At 37.6% G+C, this 23,066-nt stretch overlaps 1 protein-coding gene and 1 long non-coding RNA gene across 2 annotated transcripts in view; one reads left to right on the plus strand and one right to left on the minus strand.

The window, feature by feature from the left end:
• Positions 1–1,051: 1,051 nt before the first annotated feature.
• The window catches only part of LOC124644546 (regulator of G-protein signaling 7-like), a 31,868-nt gene continuing 9,853 nt past the window's right edge, over positions 1,052–23,066 (plus strand). The window contains exons 1-9 of the mRNA XM_047183987.1: positions 1,052–1,945; positions 4,038–4,185; positions 16,503–16,589; positions 17,547–17,707; positions 19,228–19,286; positions 19,919–20,061; positions 21,039–21,119; positions 21,570–21,683; positions 22,719–22,806. Coding sequence (XP_047039943.1) covers positions 1,884–1,945; positions 4,038–4,185; positions 16,503–16,589; positions 17,547–17,707; positions 19,228–19,286; positions 19,919–20,061; positions 21,039–21,119; positions 21,570–21,683; positions 22,719–22,806 — 943 coding nt within the window. The 5' untranslated portion in view covers positions 1,052–1,883. The remainder of the gene's footprint in view (positions 1,946–4,037; positions 4,186–16,502; positions 16,590–17,546; positions 17,708–19,227; positions 19,287–19,918; positions 20,062–21,038; positions 21,120–21,569; positions 21,684–22,718; positions 22,807–23,066) is intronic.
• Positions 2,089–3,559, minus strand: LOC124644547. Its single transcript, XR_006986081.1, has 2 exons — positions 3,460–3,559; positions 2,089–2,300 (listed from the first exon to the last, which is right to left on the minus strand). It is a non-coding gene; the product is annotated as an uncharacterized LOC124644547 (long non-coding RNA).

Genomic DNA, 23,066 nt, shown 5'->3' on the forward strand with positions numbered 1-23,066 from the left:
GCACGTACACGTGCGTGTATACCTTTTAACAAAGAGGATGAACACACCTTTCATGTGGTTTTGGTTGGTTTGGAACCATCTATCTATTTCACTCTCATATGCAGACACTATAGTTTTATTTCAGCATTGCCAAAACGGTTGCGAAAAAATCCATGCCCAGTGTGTCCTAGTCGATAAATTAGCTGATGGTCACCCTACACAATTGCAACTAGTAAATAGTAAGTAGGTATGTATAATAGTGGGTACAATGCAATTTAGATTGCGTTTGTATCAGCTGTCTATTATTAAACATTTTACTTTTGATTTCCAAGGCTGTTCGCTTTTATAACTGTGATTTTTAAAGGTCATAAGTAGATAGGTATTAAGGTACCTACGCCTTGAAACAGAGCGTGAACCAAATTGACCTTTTATTGAAATCTTTACGGGTAAAATAGGTAATAAATAATTTACTTATCTTCTAAATAGGTAAGTAGGTTTAACTTTTATAAATTATCATTTCCCGAGCCTTTTCCCAACTATGTTGGGGTCGGCTTCCAGTCTAACCGTATGCAGCTGAGTACCTACCTACCAGTAGGACAAGGAGCGACTGCCTATAGTGCCTATCTAACCTCATCACAGTTTCCTGGGCAGTCAACAATCCCTTCTTGGCATGATCATTTCAATTTTAATCCTGATACCCTGATACTTAATCCTCTTGACGTTATTTTAAAACCATCACAAAGCAATCCATTGGTTAAGAACGTCCAAAGGAGCGAATTTTCAACAAAATTTAACGCTCGTACGAACAAGATAAACTACGAACAAGTGCTGCCATCTCTTACGTATATCTTGAACCGATACGCCCCTGCAGAATATTCCCGTAAACAAACAATTAAATTTATCTCACAAATTATTTGCTAATGATACTTTCATTAGCAATAATTAGCGAAGGATATGTATGGAATTATTTATTATAACATCCTACACACTTTCCTGTTGTTTTTCTGATCTAAAAATAGCACCAAATAAGGCGTTCGACTTCTAAACACATGCGCCATCTATTCATTAATTCAAACGACCAAATTTAGTAGGACATTCAACACGTATTTCAATTGCCTTCGTTGCGACTCTTTACTTTATTCGTGTTATGTGGCCATAGATTTGGTTTCTCTTTCGCTCACAGACCCTTTAAATCTGTCATCTCTTTTCAAAAAGCTCGCTCTCGGACGATGATAAATGGCGAACGGTCTTGACATTTCGTGCTATTATCAAAATGTTGAATTCTGTTATCGGTTGTTATTATTTACGTTTTATAAATAAAACAAGATGGTTTTTCGCGTAATTCAGATTCTTGTGCCTACGAACTCGCCGTGTGCAGTGATCGGACAGTGAAAACATTGAGGGAATACACCTATTCAAGTGGGTCAAATAATTACAAATATTAAAGAGAATTGTGTATAAAATAATAATTTATGTACATTTAACAACTCTTAAAATCATAAAGGATGCTGTGAAAATACTCTGCACCTCAGTTTTGATTGATAAAATGGATATTTTGTGAGTTGAAATAGAGCAGTGTTTTTTTTTTCGTAAATAAGTTATGAAGTGAATTTACGTGCGATAATACTTAATTATAATAGGTGAAAATTGTTTATAAATTTGTGGCGTTTGTAGACCTTAGTTTGGAGTGTGTGTTTAGATAATTTCCAAAAATTTCGCAGTTAATAGCAATTTGTGGCGTTGTAAAATAGACCACAAAGTGTTAACCACAGGTTTAAGAACTCTATCGTTGCCAAAGAGTGATTTAAAAAAAAGTTTTAATATATATTTTGGCGCCAAATAAAAACAATATCGAGAAATTGATTTGTTTCATCGTGATATGAATTTGTATTTTGAAAATTAAAATGGTGACGATGAATTCTTCGGAAAAGGCGGCATCTAAGGCCTGTCAGCAGGGGCCATCCAGGTAAGTTAGTCCAGGTAATTATTAACAAAACTTGTGTTAGTCCTTTACTACTAGTTAGTTACTACATCGTCTGCAATAGACATTGGCAGAGTAGTCGACAATACATGGGCTGTCACAAAAGCTAAAAAAATAAACTACTACTCTTCCTTTTTAGAAATCTTTACTTCTATACCATTAAAATAAAGAGTAAAAGAATTAGGCTCTGAAAGTACTGAACTTCTTCTTCTTAGCGTTTATCCCGCCTTGTGACGGTGTCCGCTTTCCGTATCTTCTTCTTCCACTTCGCTCTATCCTGGACATCTTCCTCTTTTAGTTCGCAGATTTCCATGTCTTTCTTACAAACATCTTGTCTTCTCTGAAAGTACTGAACTGATTAAAAAATATCTTTCATGATTAGAAAGCTATAGTATTCTTGGATAACATACGAGGCTACATGTGGTCTAGTTCGGGAAGAAGTTCCCCCGGTTCACAGATGAATCTGCTTGCAACAGCTAGTTTATTCATAAATCACAATTTTATTATTAAAATTGAAGGTAATTGGGCCATCTTAGGTTGAATTCATTTCAATAATAACACGAAGATTTACCCCCAAAGCTCCTTAAGTATAACAAAGTAAATATTAATACAATATTGACGGAGCTCATGGCTTAGTTAAAACCTAACAGGTCAATCAATTAAGGTTAGGCAATGTTATGACGAATTCCTCCATGCTTCAAAAACATTTTTGACGTGATAACGTCTTTAAAATCGTTTTAGTCGGGTGACATGTTCAGAAACTTGTGTCACACCAAAACCTCACGAGCACGATCGCAGGTATAATATATAAATAAGGTAGATGTATAAGAGAGAGACGGACCAATCTCCCGTCTCATCTCAAGCGCTGCCAGTCATTCCGTGAAACTTGTCACGTGGAATCCTCACGAGCGGAGGCTGGCATAGCGTTCGAGTGAGTGGACCGATCTTCCGTCTCTCTCACTCTAGCGGCATACAAACGAATGGAGATTTTCTCGTGCGGATAAATGTATAAAAGTATGTTTGTATGAATGTATGTATGAAGAAAAATGTAAATCATAGTCGAATAAGTAAACTTGTCATTTTACACCTGAAATTTATCATCAAAAGTGTGAATAAAACGATAGATGTAGTTTAAAATTTGAAAAAATTGTTATCTTCATTAATTCCTTACTTCCCAAAAACTTATACCACCAATAAGACGTTATCACGTAAACATCTCGATCGTAAACCTACTTTACAAACAACCAATTTTTAATTGATGGGTTATCATCATCATCTGCCTCGCCTTTTCCAAACTATGTTGGTCAAAAATCGGGTTGCCTACGTAACTAGGTTGTGGAGGTCAGATAGGCAGATAGATCAGATAGTCACACCATGTGGCAAACTGGTACTCAGCTGCAACCGGCTAAGACTGGAAGCTGTTCCCGACAGTTGGGAAAAGGCTGGAATGATGTATTCTTGAATACCTTGTCATTGTCATGTACTGCTTCTATACATACTTCCTGAATCTGACTGCCTCGTTCGTCTAGTGGTCGCAAGCGCGGCTGCTGTGCTCGAGGTCTCGGGTTCGATTCCCGGGTCGGGCCGAAATCGCTTTGTAGGTTTTCTTAAACTTTCACAAAGCAGCCCGTAGTCTGGAAGTTGGTGATTGATTCACCCGTGCATCGGAGAGCACATAAATGTCGGTCCTGCGCCTGATCTCTTTCCGGTCGTGTCGGATTGCCGTCCCATCGGGTTATGAGAGTGAAGGAATAGTGAGTGCACCTGTGTATGCGCAAATGCTCGTGCACTATTGGCGATGCAAAGAATACGCGCACGCCTCTAGTGGCGACATTAAGAAGCTGTCCTAGAACGACACTGACAGCCTTTTCTATACAATTTATGTCACGATACAAATTGACACCTTTTCTTTTAAATTTCTTCGCGCGGTATTTTGACACAAATTGTATGGATATCTGTCAAAGTGTCGTTCTTAGACAGCTTCACAATTTTGACACTAGAGGCGCTAGTTAGAATCTTTGCATCGCCAATAATATGTCCTGTCCTATACATACTTCACCTAAATAATTAATTACAGAGACAACTCAAAATGTATAAAAGAAGAAAAAGAGAAGGATCGAGACAAGAAGGACAATGCTACGTCCAGCCTGCCGCCCGGCGTGCAGGCGCTCATGTCCACCATACCCTCGCCTGAGGAGTCACCCAACTATCTTGTGTATAAGAAGGTAAGCCAATCTAAATGATGTTTGGTACACAGAAAGTCTACTAAAGCCTGGGAAAGGACGTAGGCTACTTTTTATCTGAATACAGGAAGTTGTTACCTCGAAACATGGGTGGAACCGCGGGGAACAGCTAGTATCATATGATAAAGAGGAAAACTTTGTTTGTTTACAATGGATAAAAAAAATAAAAATTATTTTAAACATTCTTTCACCATTAGAAAGCTATATTATCTGCGAGTAACATAGGCTATATTTTATCCCGGTACGGGCAGTAGCTCCCACGAGACGCGGGTGAAACCGTGGGAAAACGGCTAGTACATATATAAAAACTACTATCTGAGGGCACGGCAGTGCCCCAGCCAAGACTCGAGCAAAGCGGGCACGGCCGTACCATCTTTTCTCGAAGCGTTTCGTGGCTATTTCAGCCCCCTGTATCTTCCATGTGAACAAAGCTAGGAGTTTAGGTTTTCGATGACCAAGAGTAACTATTAGAACAAGCTCAGTCTCAAAATTACAAGACATTTGAATAAATAGTTTACGAGTTATGAGCGATCAAAGTTACACGATTTTGTCACTGACTCACTGACCGATCATCAAAAGTCTAAGGTACTTCTAGCAAACTGAGAACCTTCAAATTTGGTACCAAGACAGGTTATCAGCTACATATAAAGGGAAAATTATAAAAACCTTAAAACTTAATAAAAAAATCGGAAACAAATTTATATTTGCGGTTTTTCAAGAACATTGTGTATGAATTTTGACTGCATTGATAACTTTGTTATTTATTTATGTACAAAATGTATTTGTTTTATTGTTACGTAGTGTGGTATATTGTTATTATGTATTAAATATACAACATATGAATAAAAAAGCTAGGTTTAAATGAAATGCATATTAATGCAGTGCGATAAACACTGCATGCTCGCTCGATAGATGGCGTTGTCCTGGTCTAAATCGCGCTATGGTTTCGTTACATAGCTTAGTATAAGTAGTACTTAAAAAAAAAAAACAAATAATTTCATGTGATAGCGTCATCTACCTCTGAAAAATCTCTTTTATTCTAAAAGATATTCGATTAAAAAATTCAACAATTTCGAAATTTTTTAGGTTAAAAAAAATATTGTTTACGTGCTACTTTAGGTGTACATATTTAGTTTGTTATATATTTAGTTAGTTGCATGTAAGTTAATTTAATTTGTTATACCTATACTTAGAGAAGAAAGAGACCTACAAAAAATAAATTAGATCCCACCAAAAACATTAAATGTAAAAACAAGCCAATCCTCTACGCAATCCCTCCACCGTAAAAAGTTTTGAGATCGCATAGAAGCCAAGTCCTGTTCAACTTTATTTGTAATAATAAATCAATATTTTGTGACTATATCAATAGTTTTGTTCACATTACAATAATATTGTCTTGGCCATGAGCACAAGTTAAAAGCCACTCCTTGAAATAATGTGTAAATACCATTGAATTGATAAATTCTATATGGACATGATTTTACGATTGGACTGATTGGAATTTGAGATCACCATGGACTAAACATGCGCCATAGTACATGTGCAGTTCATTGATGTTGGATGATACTGACTGTCGGTCATTTAGTAACAATTGAATAAACTAAAAGTATTTAATTCTGTGATATTAAACTTCATGTTTGACTTTCACCTCTCCAAGATATGCTGTATTATATTTGTAGTTTATTGTGCTCATGGCCAAGTCAATATTATTGTAATGTGAACAAAACTATTGATATAGTCACAAAATATTGATTTATTATTACAAATAAAGTTGAACAGGACTTGGCTTCTATGCGATCTCAAAACTTTTTACGGTGGAGGGATTGCGTAGAGGATTGGCTTGTTTTTACATTTAATGTTTTTGGTGGGATATACTTTAACCAAACGGTTAAGCATAGTGCTTAGGTTCCCCTATAGAGTAGCTAAGCGCTGATTTTCAGCTTCAACTGAATGATATATATTCTGTTTCTGCTATAACAACAAATATCGAACTCTAGAACAAAATAAATATTATAGCAGTCTCCCCTACCTACAACAAACGTGAGTTTTTACCCCTTTTGGCTAGAAATCAATCCCACCAAAAACATTAAATGTAAAAAAAAGCCAATCCTCTACGCAATTCCTCCACCGTAAAAAGTTTTGAGATCGCATAGAAGCCAAGTCCTGTTCTACTTTATTTGTATAATAAATCAATATTTTGTGACTATATCAATAGTTTTGTTCACATTACAATAATACTGTCTTGGCCATGAGCACAATAAACTACAAATATAATACAGCATATCTTAGAGAGGTAAAAGTCAAACATGAAGTTTAATATCACAGAATTAAATACTTTTAGTTTATTCAATTGTTACTTAATGACCGACAGTCAGTATCGTCAAACATCAATGAACTGCACATGTACTATGGCGCATGTTTAGTCCATGGTGATCTCAAATTCCAATCAGTCCATAATCAGTCCAATCGTAAAATCATGTCCATATAGAATTTATCAATTCAATGGTATTTACACATTATTACAAGGAGCGACTTTTAACTTGTGCTCATGGCCAAGACAGTATTATTGTAATGTGAACAAAACTATTGATAAAGTCACAAAATATTGATTTATTATACAAATAAAGTAGAACAGGACTTGGCTTCTATGCGATCTCAAAACTTTTTACGGTGGAGGAATTGCGTAGAGGATTGGCTTTTTTTTACATTTAATGTTTTTGGTGGGATCTAATTTATTTTTTGTAGGTCTCTTTCTTCTCTAAGTATAGGTATAACAAATTAAATTAACTTACATGCAACTAACTAAATATATAACAAACTAAATATGTACACCTAAAGTAGCACGTAAACAATATTTTTTTTAACCTAAAAAATTTCGAAATTGTCGAGTTTTTTAATCGAATATCTTTTAGAATAAAAGAGATTTAATTCAGAGGTAGATGACGCTATCACATGAAATTATTAGATTTTTTTTAAGTACTACTTATACTAAGCTATGTAACGAAATCATAGCGCGATTTAGACCAGGACAACGCCATCTATCGAGTGAGCATGCAGTGTTTATCGCACTGCATTAATATGAAAGACTAGCTTTTGCCCGCGACTTCGTTCGCGTGGAATAGTGACTTCCGGCAGATTTTTGGTTTTACCCACATAGTTCCCGATCTTGAATTAAAACAATAACATGAACCGAACACGTGTAATGACACCATTGCGCGATTAACGCCATCTATCTACGGAGCATAGGAACAGCTCGACATTTGACCAATAGATGGCACTGTATGTCCGTAATAAAGAAGATGGATCAAAATTGCCCCACGTCCTATAACAATGTGACGTATCTCAAAAAAAAGATAAAAATGTTTAAAAAAATATAGCATACTCTCTAATTCTTTTTTTTTACACCTTCATACGAAAAAAATGCTTTAAAAATTGTTCAGGCGCTGTTATGAAAACATCGTTAATAGGACTATTTATGGGCTATTTTATTAAATTATTTATTTGTTTGATAGGGTATACCTCACAGGTGGTCCCATAATCATCAGGTCAGGATCTGATGATAGAAACCCTGAGAAATCCAGGGCAACTTTTTAAAGTTGCAGGCATGCGCGGGATAAAAACGTGACTATAAGGTGTATATCTTATAACAATATGCAACAGTGAAGGTTTGGAGCTGACCTGATGATGGAGACGAACGAAGGTCGAGGGAACTCGACAACTGAATACGTAAACTACCTCGTGTTTGGGCTTATATTATTTGTATTGAATAGGACTTTGCAACAGTGAAGGTTTACATCTGACTTGATGATGGAGACCAGAGAAAGTCGAGGGAACTCGACAACTGAATATGTGAACTACCTCCTGTTTGGGCTTATATTATTCGTATTAATGAGAACTTTCCACTTATGTGGATAGTGACAACTGTGCTTGTCACTGAAAAGAGAAAAAAAAAACTTTTTACAATAAAATAAAACCGACTCCCAAAAACACTGAAAAGCAAAAAAAAAAAAACTATTCTTTGGAGCATCGGCTTAGGTACATCCATTAGACACCGACTCTTGAGGTAGTTCACATATTCAGTTGTCGAGTTCCCTCGACTTTCTCTGGTCTCCATCATCAAGTCAGATGTAAACCTTCACTGTTGCAAAGTCCTATTCAATACAAATAATATAAGCCCAAACACGAGGTAGTTTACGTATTCAGTTGTCGAGTTCCCTGGACCTTTTTTCGTCTCCATCATCAGGACAGCTCCAAATCTTCACTGTTACATAGTGTTATAAGACATACACCTTATAGTCACGTTTTTATCCCGCGCATGGCTGCAACTTTAAAAAGTTGCCCTGGATTTCTCAGGGTTTCCATCATCAGATCCTGACCTGATGATTATGGGACCACCTGTGAGGTATACCCTATCAAACAAATAAATAATTTAATAAAATAGCCCATAAATAGTCCTATTAACGATGTTTTCATAACAGCGCCTGAACAATTTTTAAAGCATTTTTTTCGTATGAAGGTGTAAAAAAAAAGAATTAGAGAGTATGCTATATTTTTTTAAACATTTTTATCTTTTTTTTGAGATACGTCACATTGTTATAGGACGTGGGGCAATTTTGTATGGACTGTGATCCGTCTTCTTTTATTTTTATTTTTATTTTTTGTAATAAAAACTATCCTATGTCCTTTCTCAAGTTTCAAACTATGTCTGTACCAAATTTCACACAAATCGGTTCAGTAGTTTAGGCGTGAAGAAAAGACAGACAGACAGACAGAAAGACAGACAGACAGACAGACAGAGTTACTTTCGCATTTATAATATTAGTTTGGATTTTATCATTATTCATTTCATTTAAACCTAGCTTTTTTATTCATATGTTGTATATTTAATACATAATAACAATATACCACTACGTAACAATAAAACAAATAGTAACATTTTGTACATAAATGAATAACAAAGTTATCAATGCAGTCAAAATTCATACACAATGTTCTTGAAAAACCGCAAATATAAATTTGTTTCCTATTTTTTTATTAAGTTTTAAGGTTTTTATAATTTTCCCTTTATATGTAGCTAATAACCTATCTTGGTGCCAAATTTGAAGGTTCTAAGTTTGCTAGAAGTACCTTAGACTTTTGATGATCGGTCAGTGAGTGAGTCAGTGACAAAATGGTGTAACTTTGATCGCTCATAACTCGTAAACTATTTATTCAAATGTCTTGTAATTTTGAGACTGAGCTTGTTCTAATACTTACTCTTGGTAATCAAAAACCTAAACTCCTAGCTTTTTTTACATGGAAGATACAGGGGGCTGAAATAGCCGCGAAACGCTTCGAGAAAAGATGGTACGGCCGTGCCCGCTTTGCTCGAGTCTTGGCTGGGGCACTGCCGTGCCCTCAGATTATGGTACGGCAACGTTCGTTCGCGAGTTCATCTATGTTTTTTTGTTTGTTCTAATTTGAAAAATACTTTCACTGTTGGAAAGCTACACTCTTCCCGAGTAACATAGGCATTTTTTTTATCCCGGTACGCACATTCCCACGGGACGCGAGGAAACCGCGGGAAAAATGCGAGTCCCTACTAATATTATAAATGCGAAAGTAACTCTGTCTGTTACGCTTTCACGTCTAAACCACTGAACTGATTTTAATACCATTTGGTAAAGAGATAGAGTTGACCTTGAGAAAGAACATAGGATAGTTTTTATCCCGGACTTTTGAAGAATTCTCTTGGAAACGCGATATAACCGAACTCTACGCGGGCGAAGCCGCGGGCTGAAGCTAGTAATATACTAAAGAGGATATAAATTTTTTTTGTTTATGCCCGAAAGGCTCCGAAACAACTGAACCGATTTACAAAAATAGTGGCTTAGGCCATATTTTAACCGGGTACGGAAAGAAATTCTCTTGGGCCGCCTGGTAAAACCGCGGGAAATTGCTTGCTGAGAGTGTTTATGGGAAGTCGGCAAAAAAAAGGACGCTTTCGTCATCGTTTAGAAATCTAACAGTAAATTCTACGCTAAACACTACCGTTCGATATTCTACCGGATGCAACTTAAATCGTATGTGTTGCCTCATTTCCGGCAAGCTGTGTCTGTACCCACATACTAGTTCCTTCCTGCGTCCTGTTGACTTGCTAATATGGGTCGCGATAGAAAGCTCATCAAATAACTTTGCCATCCTGAAATTAATTTGACGCCTCTCGAAGCTGGTGTTTTGTTTGTCAAAATGTACGATTGCCTCGTTCCCGGGTTGAGCTGAAATCGCTGTTTGAGGTTGAGAACATCAGATCGGAGTCTAGAAGTTGGTGACTGACACATCCGTCCCTCGGAGAGCACGTAAATGTAGTCGAGTCTTCATGTTGTACAACAAAGTTTTTATGTATGTATTGTTGTCTGTTTGTTTTGCTCCCGCATCTCTGCGTCGATAAATAAAACTAACTGATGTTAGCTGATATATAAATGATAGACAGAAATAACAAAATGATAGTGCTCTAAACATTCTTCACCAGAATATAGCGGGGTTTAGAAGTAAGAAAGAACATCTGGAAATAACAATTGACTCATTTAATGACAAAAATAAAAACATTAATATTTTATGTCTAACAGAGACTTTTATTAAAGCTGGCGATGAGAGCAATGTTAACTTAAGGGGATACAAATTAGCTGATTGGTTCTCTAGGAAAAATAAAAAGAGAGGAGGTGTTTGTGTATTTTGCCAGAACTTTGTTGAATATAAAGTCATAGAAAAAGTAAAACAATTCGCTAAGGAACAAGTTTTTGAGTGTTGTGGCATAGAACTGCCGCAATACAACATTTTAGTAATTGTCCTGTACCGGACACCAAACTCAAACCCGTTTACTTTTCTAAAAAATTAAACCGACTTCCCAAAACACTAAAAAGCAAAAAAAAATCTATTTTTAGGTGCATCGGCCTAGAAGTCGGTGTCTAATGGATGTTACTAAGTTAATTTTGCCACCGACTTCTAGGCCGATGCACCTAAAAATAGATTTTTTTTTGCTTTTTAGTGTTTTGGGAAGTCGGTTTAATTTTTTTGTAAAAAAGTTTTTTATTTAAAGCTTTTCAGTGATACGAATAGTTGTCACTATCCATACAAGTGAGAAGTTCTCATCAATACAAAGAATATAAGTCCAAATACGAGGTATTTTACATATTCAGTTGTCGAGTTCCCTCGACTTACTTTCTCTGGTCTCCATCATCAGGTCAGCTCCAAACCTTCACTGTTGCAAAGGTCTTGTCAATACAAATAATTTAAGCCCAAACACGAGGTAGTTCACATATTCAGTTGTCGAGTTCCCTCGACCCTCTCTGGTTTCCATCATCAGATCAGCTCCAAATCTTCACAGTTGAATAGTGCTTTTAGGCGTACACCTGAGTGTCAAGTTTTTACCCTATGTATGCCTACAACTTTCGAAGGTTGCCCTCGATTTCTCAGGGTTTCCATCATCAGATCCTGACCTGATGACTATGGGACCACCTCGGGAGTATATCCTATCAAACAAAAAAAGAATCATCAAAATCGATTAATAACTGGCGGAGTAATCGCGTAACAAACATACAAAAAAAAAAAAAAAAAAAAAAAAATACGGTCGAATTGAGAACCTCCTTTTTTGAAGTCGGTTAAAAACATTAGAAACGATGTTGTGCAAACTTCGTAATAAATTTAAGAAAAAAATAGTATTACTAGGTGACTTAAATATTAATATACTAGGTAGGAAGGATGGGAAGCACGACAGTGTATCTGAACTGAATAGAATAGCATTAAATTTTGGTCTACAGTTACACATACAACAACCAACTAGAAGACACGCATGTCTGGATCAAATTATTAGCAATATAAAAGACTCGTCTTGTGAAGTCATTCCATTAGGACTATCAGATCATGAAACGGCCCAGTTAATATCAGTGCCGATTGAGACAAAAATCGAACCAGATCGTTTCCGAAAAATTACTAAACTAGACTTTAGCTCCGAAAATAAACAAAAATTTTATTACTATCTATCTAATTTGAATTGGTCTGAAGTATATAATGAAAAAGATGTGAATATAGCGTTTGATAACTTTCATGAAAATCTTATGTTATTTTACCACCTTTGCTTTCCTAAAATAACAATAAAAATAGATGTAACTAAAAATAACATGAAATGGATCAGCAAAGGGATAAAGAAATCGGCTAAAACTAAAAGACTCCTTCGCTTTCAATACTATCGTATGCCTAATAAAGAAAATAGAAACAAATATACTAAATATAATTATTTAATGAGAAAATGCATACAAAAAGCGCAAAGGCTAAGTAATACTAAATATATAGACAAGGCTAAAAATAAATTCAAAGCAACGTGGAACTTAATCAGGTATAATACAAATAATGAAAAAACATATAACACTCATATTCAGGAATTAGAAATAGATGGAACAACTATTAATAAACCTATAGAAATAGCGAACCATTTCAACAACTATTTCATTAAATTAACTAATAAGGAGTTTGATAGTAAAATCAACAATTACAAAATTAATCAAACTGACTCAAGTATATTTTTACGGCCCGCCACTAGTTATGAAATACTTCGAATAATAAAATCACTCAAAGATAGTAACGCAACCGGATATGACCAGATAAACACACAGATCATTAAGTTAGCTGCGCCAATAATAACCCCGATACTAACTCATTTAATAAATCAATCTATATCAGCTGGTGTATTTCCAGATAGACTAAAAATATCCGTAATCAAGCCAATATATAAGAAAGGTGATAAAAGGAATGCCTCAAACTACAGACCGGTCGCTTTGATTCCCATTATCTCCAAAGTTTATGAGAAAGTTATGCATTCAAGAATACTACACTTCATAAATAAATTTCAAATACTAAGAAAAGAACAGAATGGTTTTCAGAAAGGTAAATCTACTACCCTCGCCGCATTCTCATTAATCAGCAAAGTTACCAAATATATAGATGACAAAATACCGACCACCGTAGTATTCTTTGATATGTCAAAAGCTTTTGACTTCGTATCACATGACTTACTATTAAAAAAATGTGATAAATATGGATTACGTGGTAACGCTAACAATTGGATTAAAAGCTATCTCACAAACAGATCACAATTTGTTGAAATAGAAAGTAAGGGCCACGATATAAATTGGTCAACGTGCCAAAGCACGCAAATTGAAAATAAATTCGGGGTTCCGCAGGGTAGCATTTTAGGACCATTGCTTTTTCTTATTTATATAAATGATCTCCCAGACGTAACCAACTATACCTGCACACTTTTTGCTGACGATGTATCGGTAACTATACCTAAATTAGAGAAAAATTATGAGGATGAAATCAACTGTACAATAAATGAAATAGCCAAGTGGATGGAAAATAATAATTTAAAACCTAATGTAGACAAAACAAATTACATACAATTTTACAATAAAGATGCAACTAAAACGAGCCTAAACTTAAAACTAAATAACAAATCATTAAATAAAACGGACAAAACCACCTTTCTAGGAATGGTTCTTGATGAACGATGTTCGTGGAGCGGTCATGTGGAAAAAGTGTGCGGAAAAATCGACAGATTTGCATATGCTTTGTGGCGATTAGGTCATGTTTCCACAAAACAGGCGACTATGCAAGCCTACCATGCATATGTCGCATCAGTATTAAGATATGGCATTTTAATATGGGGAAACTCGGTGCATGTTGGCAGAGTTTTTGTCTCACAAAAACGGTGTATTCGAGCTATTTGTAATGTGGATAATTTAACATCATGCAAACCGCTTTTCAAACAGCTAAAAATTCTAACACTTGCATGCATTTATATAGAGGAAGTTTGCAAATTTACAAAATTGTATGAAGATATGTTTAAGAAACTTGGTGATGATTGCACATTTAACTGTAGATTCCCAAAGAAATTAAATTTACCATTTATGAGAACCGAATTGTACCGTAGAAATTGTTACCCAATGTGCATTCGAATATACAATAAGCTACCATCTCGCATTAAAGACCTACCAATGAGTAAATTTAAGAGGTCCCTCAGAAATTGGCTTATTGATAAATGTTTTTATACAGTCAAAGAGTACCTAGAGGAGAAAGAGTTTTAATGTAAAATGATTGTAGGTACTTTTTTAGCTATAAGATTATAGAACTTTAAATATTTGCATGACTAATTATAAGTCGAATATAGTGAGACCATATTTTTTTTTTTTTTTATTGTATCGACCATCATATTGTACCTATATTCTGGCAAATAAATAAATTTCATTTCATTTCATTTCATTTCATTTCATTTCATTTCATTTCATTATAGTCTCTATTCGCAAAATAATTAAAGATCTCGAAATCTCAATGGCATCCATCTTCATCCTCCGAGCCTTTTTCCCAGCTATGTTGGGGTCGGCTTCCAGTCTGTACAAGGAGCGACTGCCCTATCTGACCCCCTCAACCCAGTTACCCGGATACCCCTTGGTTAGACTGGTGCCAGACTTACTGGCTTCTGACAACCCGTAACGATTGCCCAGCAAAAACACATAGAAAGTCGTTGGGGGTGAACGTTTTACAAATTTGAAAAAGTGCTGTTTTTCAGCCAAGTTAGAATAAATGATGACTTTTGAATTTATTATGTGTAGCCAAATAAAATGTATGAAACCTATATCTATACTAATATTATAAAGAGGAAAACTTTGTTTGTTTGGTTGTAATGGATAAACTCAATAACTACTAGACCGATTTTAAATATTCTTTCACCATTAGAAAGATATATTATCTGCTTACTCGCAGATAATATAGCATAGGCTATATTTTATCCCGATGCGGGCAGTAGCTCCCACGGGACGCGGGGGAAACTGCGGGAAAACGGCTAGTAATAAATATCCTCATGGTTGGTGTGTTAAGGCACTTTATATTTACCTGATAGCGGTGTATGGCTCCCTCAGCTGCGCGATAGGGTAAGACCCCATCAGTATCTGTATGGGGCGGGGCACTTTAGACGGGAAGACCAGACCGGGACAGTCGCACAGACGGACCTGGGAACAAAATCATATTAAACAACATTTTAACATTTACTTCTACATATTTTTACCCACGACGGAACGGAACAGGTACAACAAAGTTTTTATGTATGTATTGTTGTCTGTTTGTTTGCTCCCGCATCTCTGCGTCGATAAATAAAACTAACTGATGTTAGCTGATATAGTCTCTATTCGCAAAATAATTAAAGATCTCGAAATCTCAATGGCATCCATCTTCATCCTCCGAGCCTTTTTCCCAGCTATGTTGGGGTCGGCTTCCAGTCTGTACAAGGAGCGACTGCCCTATCTGACCCCCTCAACCCAGTTACCCGGATACCCCTTGGTTAGACTGGTGCCAGACTTACTGGCTTCTGACAACCCGTAACGATTGCCAAAGATGTTCAATGATAGCCGGGATCTATAATTACCGTGCCATCTGAAACACCGCCATTGGTGTCTAAGATATAATTAGAAAGTACATACAAACTTGGAAAAGTTGCATTGTATTTCCCTGACCTGGAATCTAACCCGCGCTCTCATGCTCGAGAGCTTTGTTCTTTGCCCACTAGGCCGAAATCGCAATGGCAATGCGCAGCTAATTTCAGAGTACATAATGCGCGCATGTGGCCCGTAAAGATTGTTTTGTACGCCGCGATTTGCGCAATGTTCTGTGACGACATAAAGTTTGGCAAGAACTAGATATGTATTACTACTACTACTAGCAAACCCGGCGAACTCCGTTTCGGCACCGGATGGGAAAGTACTAATCATTCATTCATCAGGGTATCTATGATTCCCTACCCACTTATGATTCACTAGTACTTTTTTGTAACATTACTTCATGTTTATCAGAGATGGCGCTGTATGTGAAAAAAGATTTCCCGCATTTCTGTTGAATATTTTCCTGAATTTTCTTTGCTATAAACCTCACGGGGCCCAAGACCTTTCCAACGAATGCAGAACCGTGGAAATCGGTTCGTGCGTTCTGGAGTTATAGCGTCAGGAAGGAAAACCCGACTTATTTTTATTATAGTAGACTAGCCGTTTTCCCGCGGTTTTACCCGCGTCCCGTGGTAACTACTGCCCGTACCGGGATAAAATATAGCCTATGTTATTCGTGGATAATGTAGCTTTCGAATGGTGAAAGAATTTTTAAAAACGGTCCAGTAGTTTTTGAGCCTATTCATTACAACCAAACAAACAAACAAAGTTTTCCTCTTTATAATATTAGTATAGATGTGTATGTATTAGAAGTTATATGTTCTCTTACAGATGGAGGCCATCATAGAGAAGATGCAGGACGAGAACACGGGCGTACCCGTGCGCACTGTCAAGAGCTTCATGACCAAAATACCCTCAGTAAGTATGAACGGTATTTATTTGAAAAAATCATTTCATACAAATTGCATGCCACAGTGACAAAGACGAGACGGATACCAACAGATAGATGATAGATAGAATGTAGGGAACAGCCGTCATCCGTAAGAATAAATAAATAAAATAAAATCTTTACTATTTCCAAAAAGAACACGAATTTAACATTTTTGGATCATGGCAATATGCGTCAGAGCATAAGGACCCTGACTGCTAAACTAGGAAAAATCCTGTATTTTAGAAGCCAGTGCACTTTCGCAATTATAATAACGAATAAGCCAATACAATTACCTGGATAGGACCATTACAAAAAAGTTACAGATCAAAGGAAGCTAATCCAGGGCAAAAAATATTGATCGTGGAAACAGTGCACGGATGCAAATCAACAGCTTGTATATATATTTTTTATTCTTCTTTGCATGTAGATTATATTAAAAGCTGCACCTACCACTGCTATTTCCCCACCACCCAAAGGTAGACTGGGAGAAAACGCCTAAGGCGTTAAGTCCGCCATTGTACTATTTGTGCAAAAAGTGTTATAAATAAATAAATAAATAATAAAGCGAGAGAAAAAAATAATAATAATGTGTGTGTGTGTACCTATCCTCCATTTGACTCCGCAGTTTTTAAACGTATAGACCGATTTGGTTGTGTTTTTTTTTAAGTTGAAAGCTGGTTTTAAAACGTGTTTCATAAAAAAACAGCCTCGAGAAGTTGTAAAGAAATTATACCATACACAAGTCACAATTTTTAAATATATTTTCAAAACTCCTTGACAACTTGACCTGCTGTACTTCAATAACGGGCGTAGTACGGTAGACCGCACATCAGTGGTAACTGTCATGCACCTTAACCCAATAGTAATAAGTACGATTTTCCTATAAAACTGTTGAACCAACCACTGACTTGAAGTTGACTGTACAATCTGTATTTCTTTCGCAGGTATTCACAGGCTCAGACCTAGTAGCGTGGCTGACTCGTCATCTCAGCCTCGAGGAGACGTGGGAGGCGCTGCACGTGGCACACCTACTCGCCGCACACGGGTATCTGTTCCCCATAGACGACCACTGCCTCACTGTGAAGAACGACAACACTTACTACAGGTCAGTTGGTCAGTCAGTTTGACACTCAGTCGGCTAGTCAGTTTGACACTCAGTCGGCTAGTCAGTTTGACACTCAGTCGGCTAGTCAGTTTGACACTCAGTCGGCTAGACGGTTTGAAACTCAGTCGGCTAGACAGTTTGATACTCAGTCGGCTAGTCAGTTTGGCACACAATCGGCTAAACAGTTTGACACTCAGTCGGCTAGACAGTTTGACACTCAGTCGGCTAGACAGTTTGATACTCAGTCGGCTAGTCAGTTTGAACTCAGTCGGCCAGTCAGTTTGACACTCAGTTGGCTAGTCAGTTTGACACTCAGTCTGCTAGACAGTTTGACACTCAGTCGGCTAGACAGTTTGACACTCAGTCGGCCAGTCAGTTTGACACTCAGTCGGCTAGTCAGTTTGACACTCAGTCGGCTAGACAGTTTGACATTCAGTCGGTTAGACAGTTTGACACTCAGTCGGCCAGTCAATATGACACTCAGTCGGCTAGTCAGTTTGACACTCAGTTGGCTAGACAGTTTGACACTCAGTCGGCTAGTCAGTTTGACACTCACTCGGCCACTCTGCCAGTGAGCTAGTTATTTAAACACTGGGTTGAACAGTCGGTAAGACAGTCAATCGAGAGTCAGTAAGACAGCCAGTCAGGAGTCAGTTAGTGAGTCCTATAGTCAGTCAGTCAGTAGCGTGGCTGACTCGTCACCTCAGCCTCGAGGAGACGTGGGAGGCGCTGCACGTGGCACACCTACTCGCCGCACACGGGTATCTGTTCCCCTGTACCTGTAAAGGTCAGTCGGACACTCTGTTGGGCTGTCAGTCGGAAGTCAGTTAGACACTCACTAGGTCACTCTGCTAGTGAGCTAGTAATTTAGACACTCGGTTGGACAGTCAAAAAGACAATCAATCGAAAGTCAGTAAGAAGTCAGTTAGTGAGTCGTATAGTTAGTCAGCCTAGAAACGTGGCTGACTTCTATTCACCTTAAGTTTTCCAGACTGACTAAACCTGTGCCGAACACCTAAAAAATTGCTGAACCACTTTTCATGACACTTATAGCAGATAGGTCACATCAAGAATATATCTTCTTCTTCCTCCTGCCCTAGTCCCCATTTTATTTGGGGTCGGCGCAATATGTCATCCTCGTCCATTTTCCCCTGTCACTCGTCATACTGACACTCACTCCCTTCCTATTCATGTCATCTTTCAGGCAATCCATCCATCTTTTCTTAGGTCTTCCTCTTCCTCTCCATCCATCTACAATCATACTTAGGACACACTTAGTTGCATGCGTGTCATCCCTCCTCAATACTTGCCCATACCATGACAATCTTCTATTTCTCATCTTTTCTGTAACTGGCACTACTGTCAGACTTCCTCTAATGTAATCATTCCTCACTTTATCCATTCTTGTAACACCACTCATCCTCTTCTCATCCCTCTTTTTCAATGCCCAACACTCCGATCCATACAGGACGACAGAAGATAAGATATATAATATTAAACAATGTGATGTGATGTTCCAGGTTCCAGACTCCATACTTTTGGCCCTCCAATCAATGGGAACCGGAGAACACTGACTATGGTAAGTGTATAATACTTTAAACCGGTTGTTTTTCTTGTCAGTTTGAGGACTAATCAGAGAAAAGCGATTTGGGATTAAATTGTCACCGCTTGATGCTTGGTTCCCGGTGCTGATCCAAGTGGCCAATTACAAAGGTCCTGTGGGCCGCAGTTTGAGTATGGCTGCCTAAGACTATCTGTCTATCCAAGTATTTTGCATAGAGCGACTGCCTATCTGACCTCCTTAACCCAGTTACCTGGGCATCCCAATATCTCTTGGTACTTTCCCGTAACGATTGCCAAAGATGTTCAAACAATTGCAGAAGACCCTTCAAGACAAGGTCGTCATCCATCCGAAGACCGACTTCGCCAAGCATTGCTTAACTTTATGATGGACTAGCCGTTTTCCCACGGTTTCACCCGCGTCCCGTGGGAGCTACTGCCCGTACCGGGATAAAATATAGCCTATGTTACTCGCAGATAATATAGCTTTCTAATGGTGAAAGAATATTTAAAATCGGTCCAGTAGTTCTTGAGATTATCCATTACAACCAAACAAACAAACAAACAAAGTTTTCCTGTTTATAATATTAGTATAGATAGTCTTGTGTAGCTGATAATTAATTCTTATTCTTATAATTGTTTTATTTCCAGCGGTGTATCTTTGCAAGCGAACGATGCAGAACAAAGCCCGGCTGGAGCTGGCAGACTACGAGGCGGAGTCTCTCGCTCGCCTTCAGAACATGTTCAGCAGGAAGTGGGAGTTCATATTCATGCAGGCCGAGGCGCAGAGCAAGGTATGACTATCCGGCTAGGCGCTTCCCTGCATCATGCAGAACAAAGCCCGGCTGGAGCTGGCAGACTACGAGGCGGAGTCTCTCTATGTACATAATCCCAGGATAACCGCACTGCAAGGTCCGTTAGTAGTGAGGTTCTGAAATCCCGGAGTCGTAGGACCCCGGGGTTGCAAGATAAAAAAAATAATAGTTAAAAAAACTAAAAGAGTGAAAATTACATAAACGCTCCACGCTTACTTTCATCAAACTAAATGTCCGAGTTACTTTGTATTTTTTTAAAGCGTGTTTTTTAGTTTTTTTTAACTATTATTTTATTTAATGCTTTTTTTTGTTATCCCACCAACAAACCCTTTCATTTGATACCCATATCACGGGGGTGGATTTTAAATAGCCAGTCCGCCATTTTGGGGAGGCCGCCATATTGGATTTGTAATGACGTTCCTTAGCTAGTCATGTATTGTCATCAGAACTCAGAGCGTGTGTATAATTTCATCCTAATTAAAGACCGGGAAGTGGGGCAAATTAAGATTCATAGATTTTCTTACATACATAGTTACAAGTGAATATAATAAACATAAGCGTGTTCACTAATAAAATATCAAATATTTTTTCGAATAAAAAAGTTTTTAAACATTCTGAACTTATTTTCAACTTCCGTACCCAAAGGGTAAAACGGGACCCTATTGTTTTCGCTCTTCTGTCCGTCCGTCCGTCTGTCACCAGGCTGTATCTCATGAACCGTGATAGTTAGAGAGTTGACATTTTCACAGATGATGTATTTCTGTTGCCGCTATAACAGCAAATATTGAAAACTAGAATAGAATAATTATTTTGGGGGGCTCCCATACAATAAACGTGATTTTTTTGTTCATTTTAAATAATGGTACGGAACCCTTCGTGCATGAGTCCGATTCGCACTTAACCGTTTTTTTTTTAATATCACCAGAGTCTAAAATACATGATTACTCTGTTCGCAGGTGGATAAGAAACGCGACAAGCTAGAACGCAAAGTGTTGGACAGTCAGGAGAGAGCATTCTGGGATGTTCACCGACCGATGGTGAGATACCTTCATCTTTTATTTATCTTTGCTTTTAATGTGCATTTCCATGCCATCGTTGACCTTTATTCATTTTAGATTTGAGTGATAATAAAAAAAAATAACAAAAGAGTTTTGGCTTCGGCCTCAAATTCGCCCTCCGAGAATCCGCGACTCCGCAGTCCCGTGGGCTTTTAGACATATAAAAAATAAATATTATTGCAGTGAATTTACTATGTATGATGCATCATTATTGTATTCACTTTTTGTCTGTCTGTCTGTAATATGATAGTCTCTGAGATTACAAGAGCAATGTTGATGGGTGTTTACTGTCAGATAGCTAAAGTAATAAAGAGAAAATTTACCTGTTTTTATCTTTTTTATGTCGAAAACACGACGGAAAAAGTAACTTTGGCATTTATAATATCAGTAAGGATTTTTCAAGCATTGTTTTTATCTGTATATTTCCAGCCGGGCTGTGTGAACACCACTGAGATGGACCCCAAGAAGCTGTCCCGCATCAACGCACTCAAAGCGAAGAGGCTACGCCAATGCCAGGAGCTCATTCTGCAGCATAACCTCAAGGTAAACTATCCGGCTAGCCGCTCCCCTGAACATCGTACATCGCACGTCTTATAGACTTTCTGTCTTTGAAATCTATCAGTCACGTGAATAGGCATGATGACAGGGCATTGACATACAAATAACTAGTCCGCCATCTTGTATATTTAGCCATTTTGGATTTAGGATGACGTCACATAGCTTAACATGCATTGTCATCCAAACTAAACATGTACGCAAAATTTCAGCTCAATCGGTTGAGGGCAAGTGCCTTAAATTTGAGTTGTAAAATTCCGCCCGAACACACATAGTTACAGACATACGTACATTGCAAGTTAAATAAAAGCTTGTAAAAACCCAAGATGCACACTCAACGACTCATAAACATCCTCACAAAATGAGCGCAATATTCAAAATTGTGCGCTCATTTGCTTTGTCCTAGCCGACCACTTCGGTCTTAACATTTAATTGCTTTAACTACAGTTGTAAAAACGACTTCAAACGATTCGCGTAAAGTTGAACTTGCAATAACGTATGCTTGTACCTCATAGAAAGAGGCAGAATTAGTGTTTGAGGACACTTTCGAGCGTAACTTTTATTCGAGACTGTGCATCTTGGGTTTTTGTATATCAATGTGACAGGGTTAAAAAGTAATGTCTCTAATTATTCCTCAGTGTTTTCACTTCAAAAATATATCATCATCATCATCGGCCTAGCCTTTTCCTAAGTATGTTGGGGTCAGCTTCCTGTCTAACCGAATGCAACTGAGTACCAGATACAGTCTAAGTCCCGACTTTCATTTGAACATCCATGGCAATCGTTACGGGTAATCAGAAGCCAGTAAGTCTGACGCCAGTCTAACCAAGGGGTATCGGGTTGCCCGGGTAACTGGGTTGAGGAGGTCAGATAGGCAGTCGCTCCTTGTGGCACACTTGGTACTCAGCTGCATCCGGTTAGACTGGAAGCCGACCCCAACATAGTTGGGAAAAGGCTCGGGAGATGAAGATGATTTAAATATTTTTTTTATACACAAAATGAATATTATATGTATGTTTTCAGAATAACCCAATAGTGACGATCACAAACCCTCAAGAGAGTGAAGAGGAAATACAAAAGAAAACTACAGACCACAGCATCAAGGAGAACGGTAACTATACTCCTTACACGATAACAAAATAATCCAGGAGTCCGATTCTCCTAAGTTAATAATGTCAAAATTGAATAGAAATTGAATCGCAGTAGCAGTTTTAACCATATCGGGCATTCTGCTACTAATAAAAGACCAATCGTATTCCAATGACATTCGATTGGTTTGCAATTGGTCTGCCATTTGGTCTATATGGTAAGGTCACACAACCAATAGGATCCCGTTTTACCCTCTGGTTACGGAACCCAAAAAAACTCCTA

This window comes from Helicoverpa zea, chromosome 30 (genome assembly GCF_022581195.2).
Source record: "Helicoverpa zea isolate HzStark_Cry1AcR chromosome 30, ilHelZeax1.1, whole genome shotgun sequence".
NCBI lineage: Eukaryota > Metazoa > Arthropoda > Insecta > Lepidoptera > Noctuidae > Helicoverpa > Helicoverpa zea.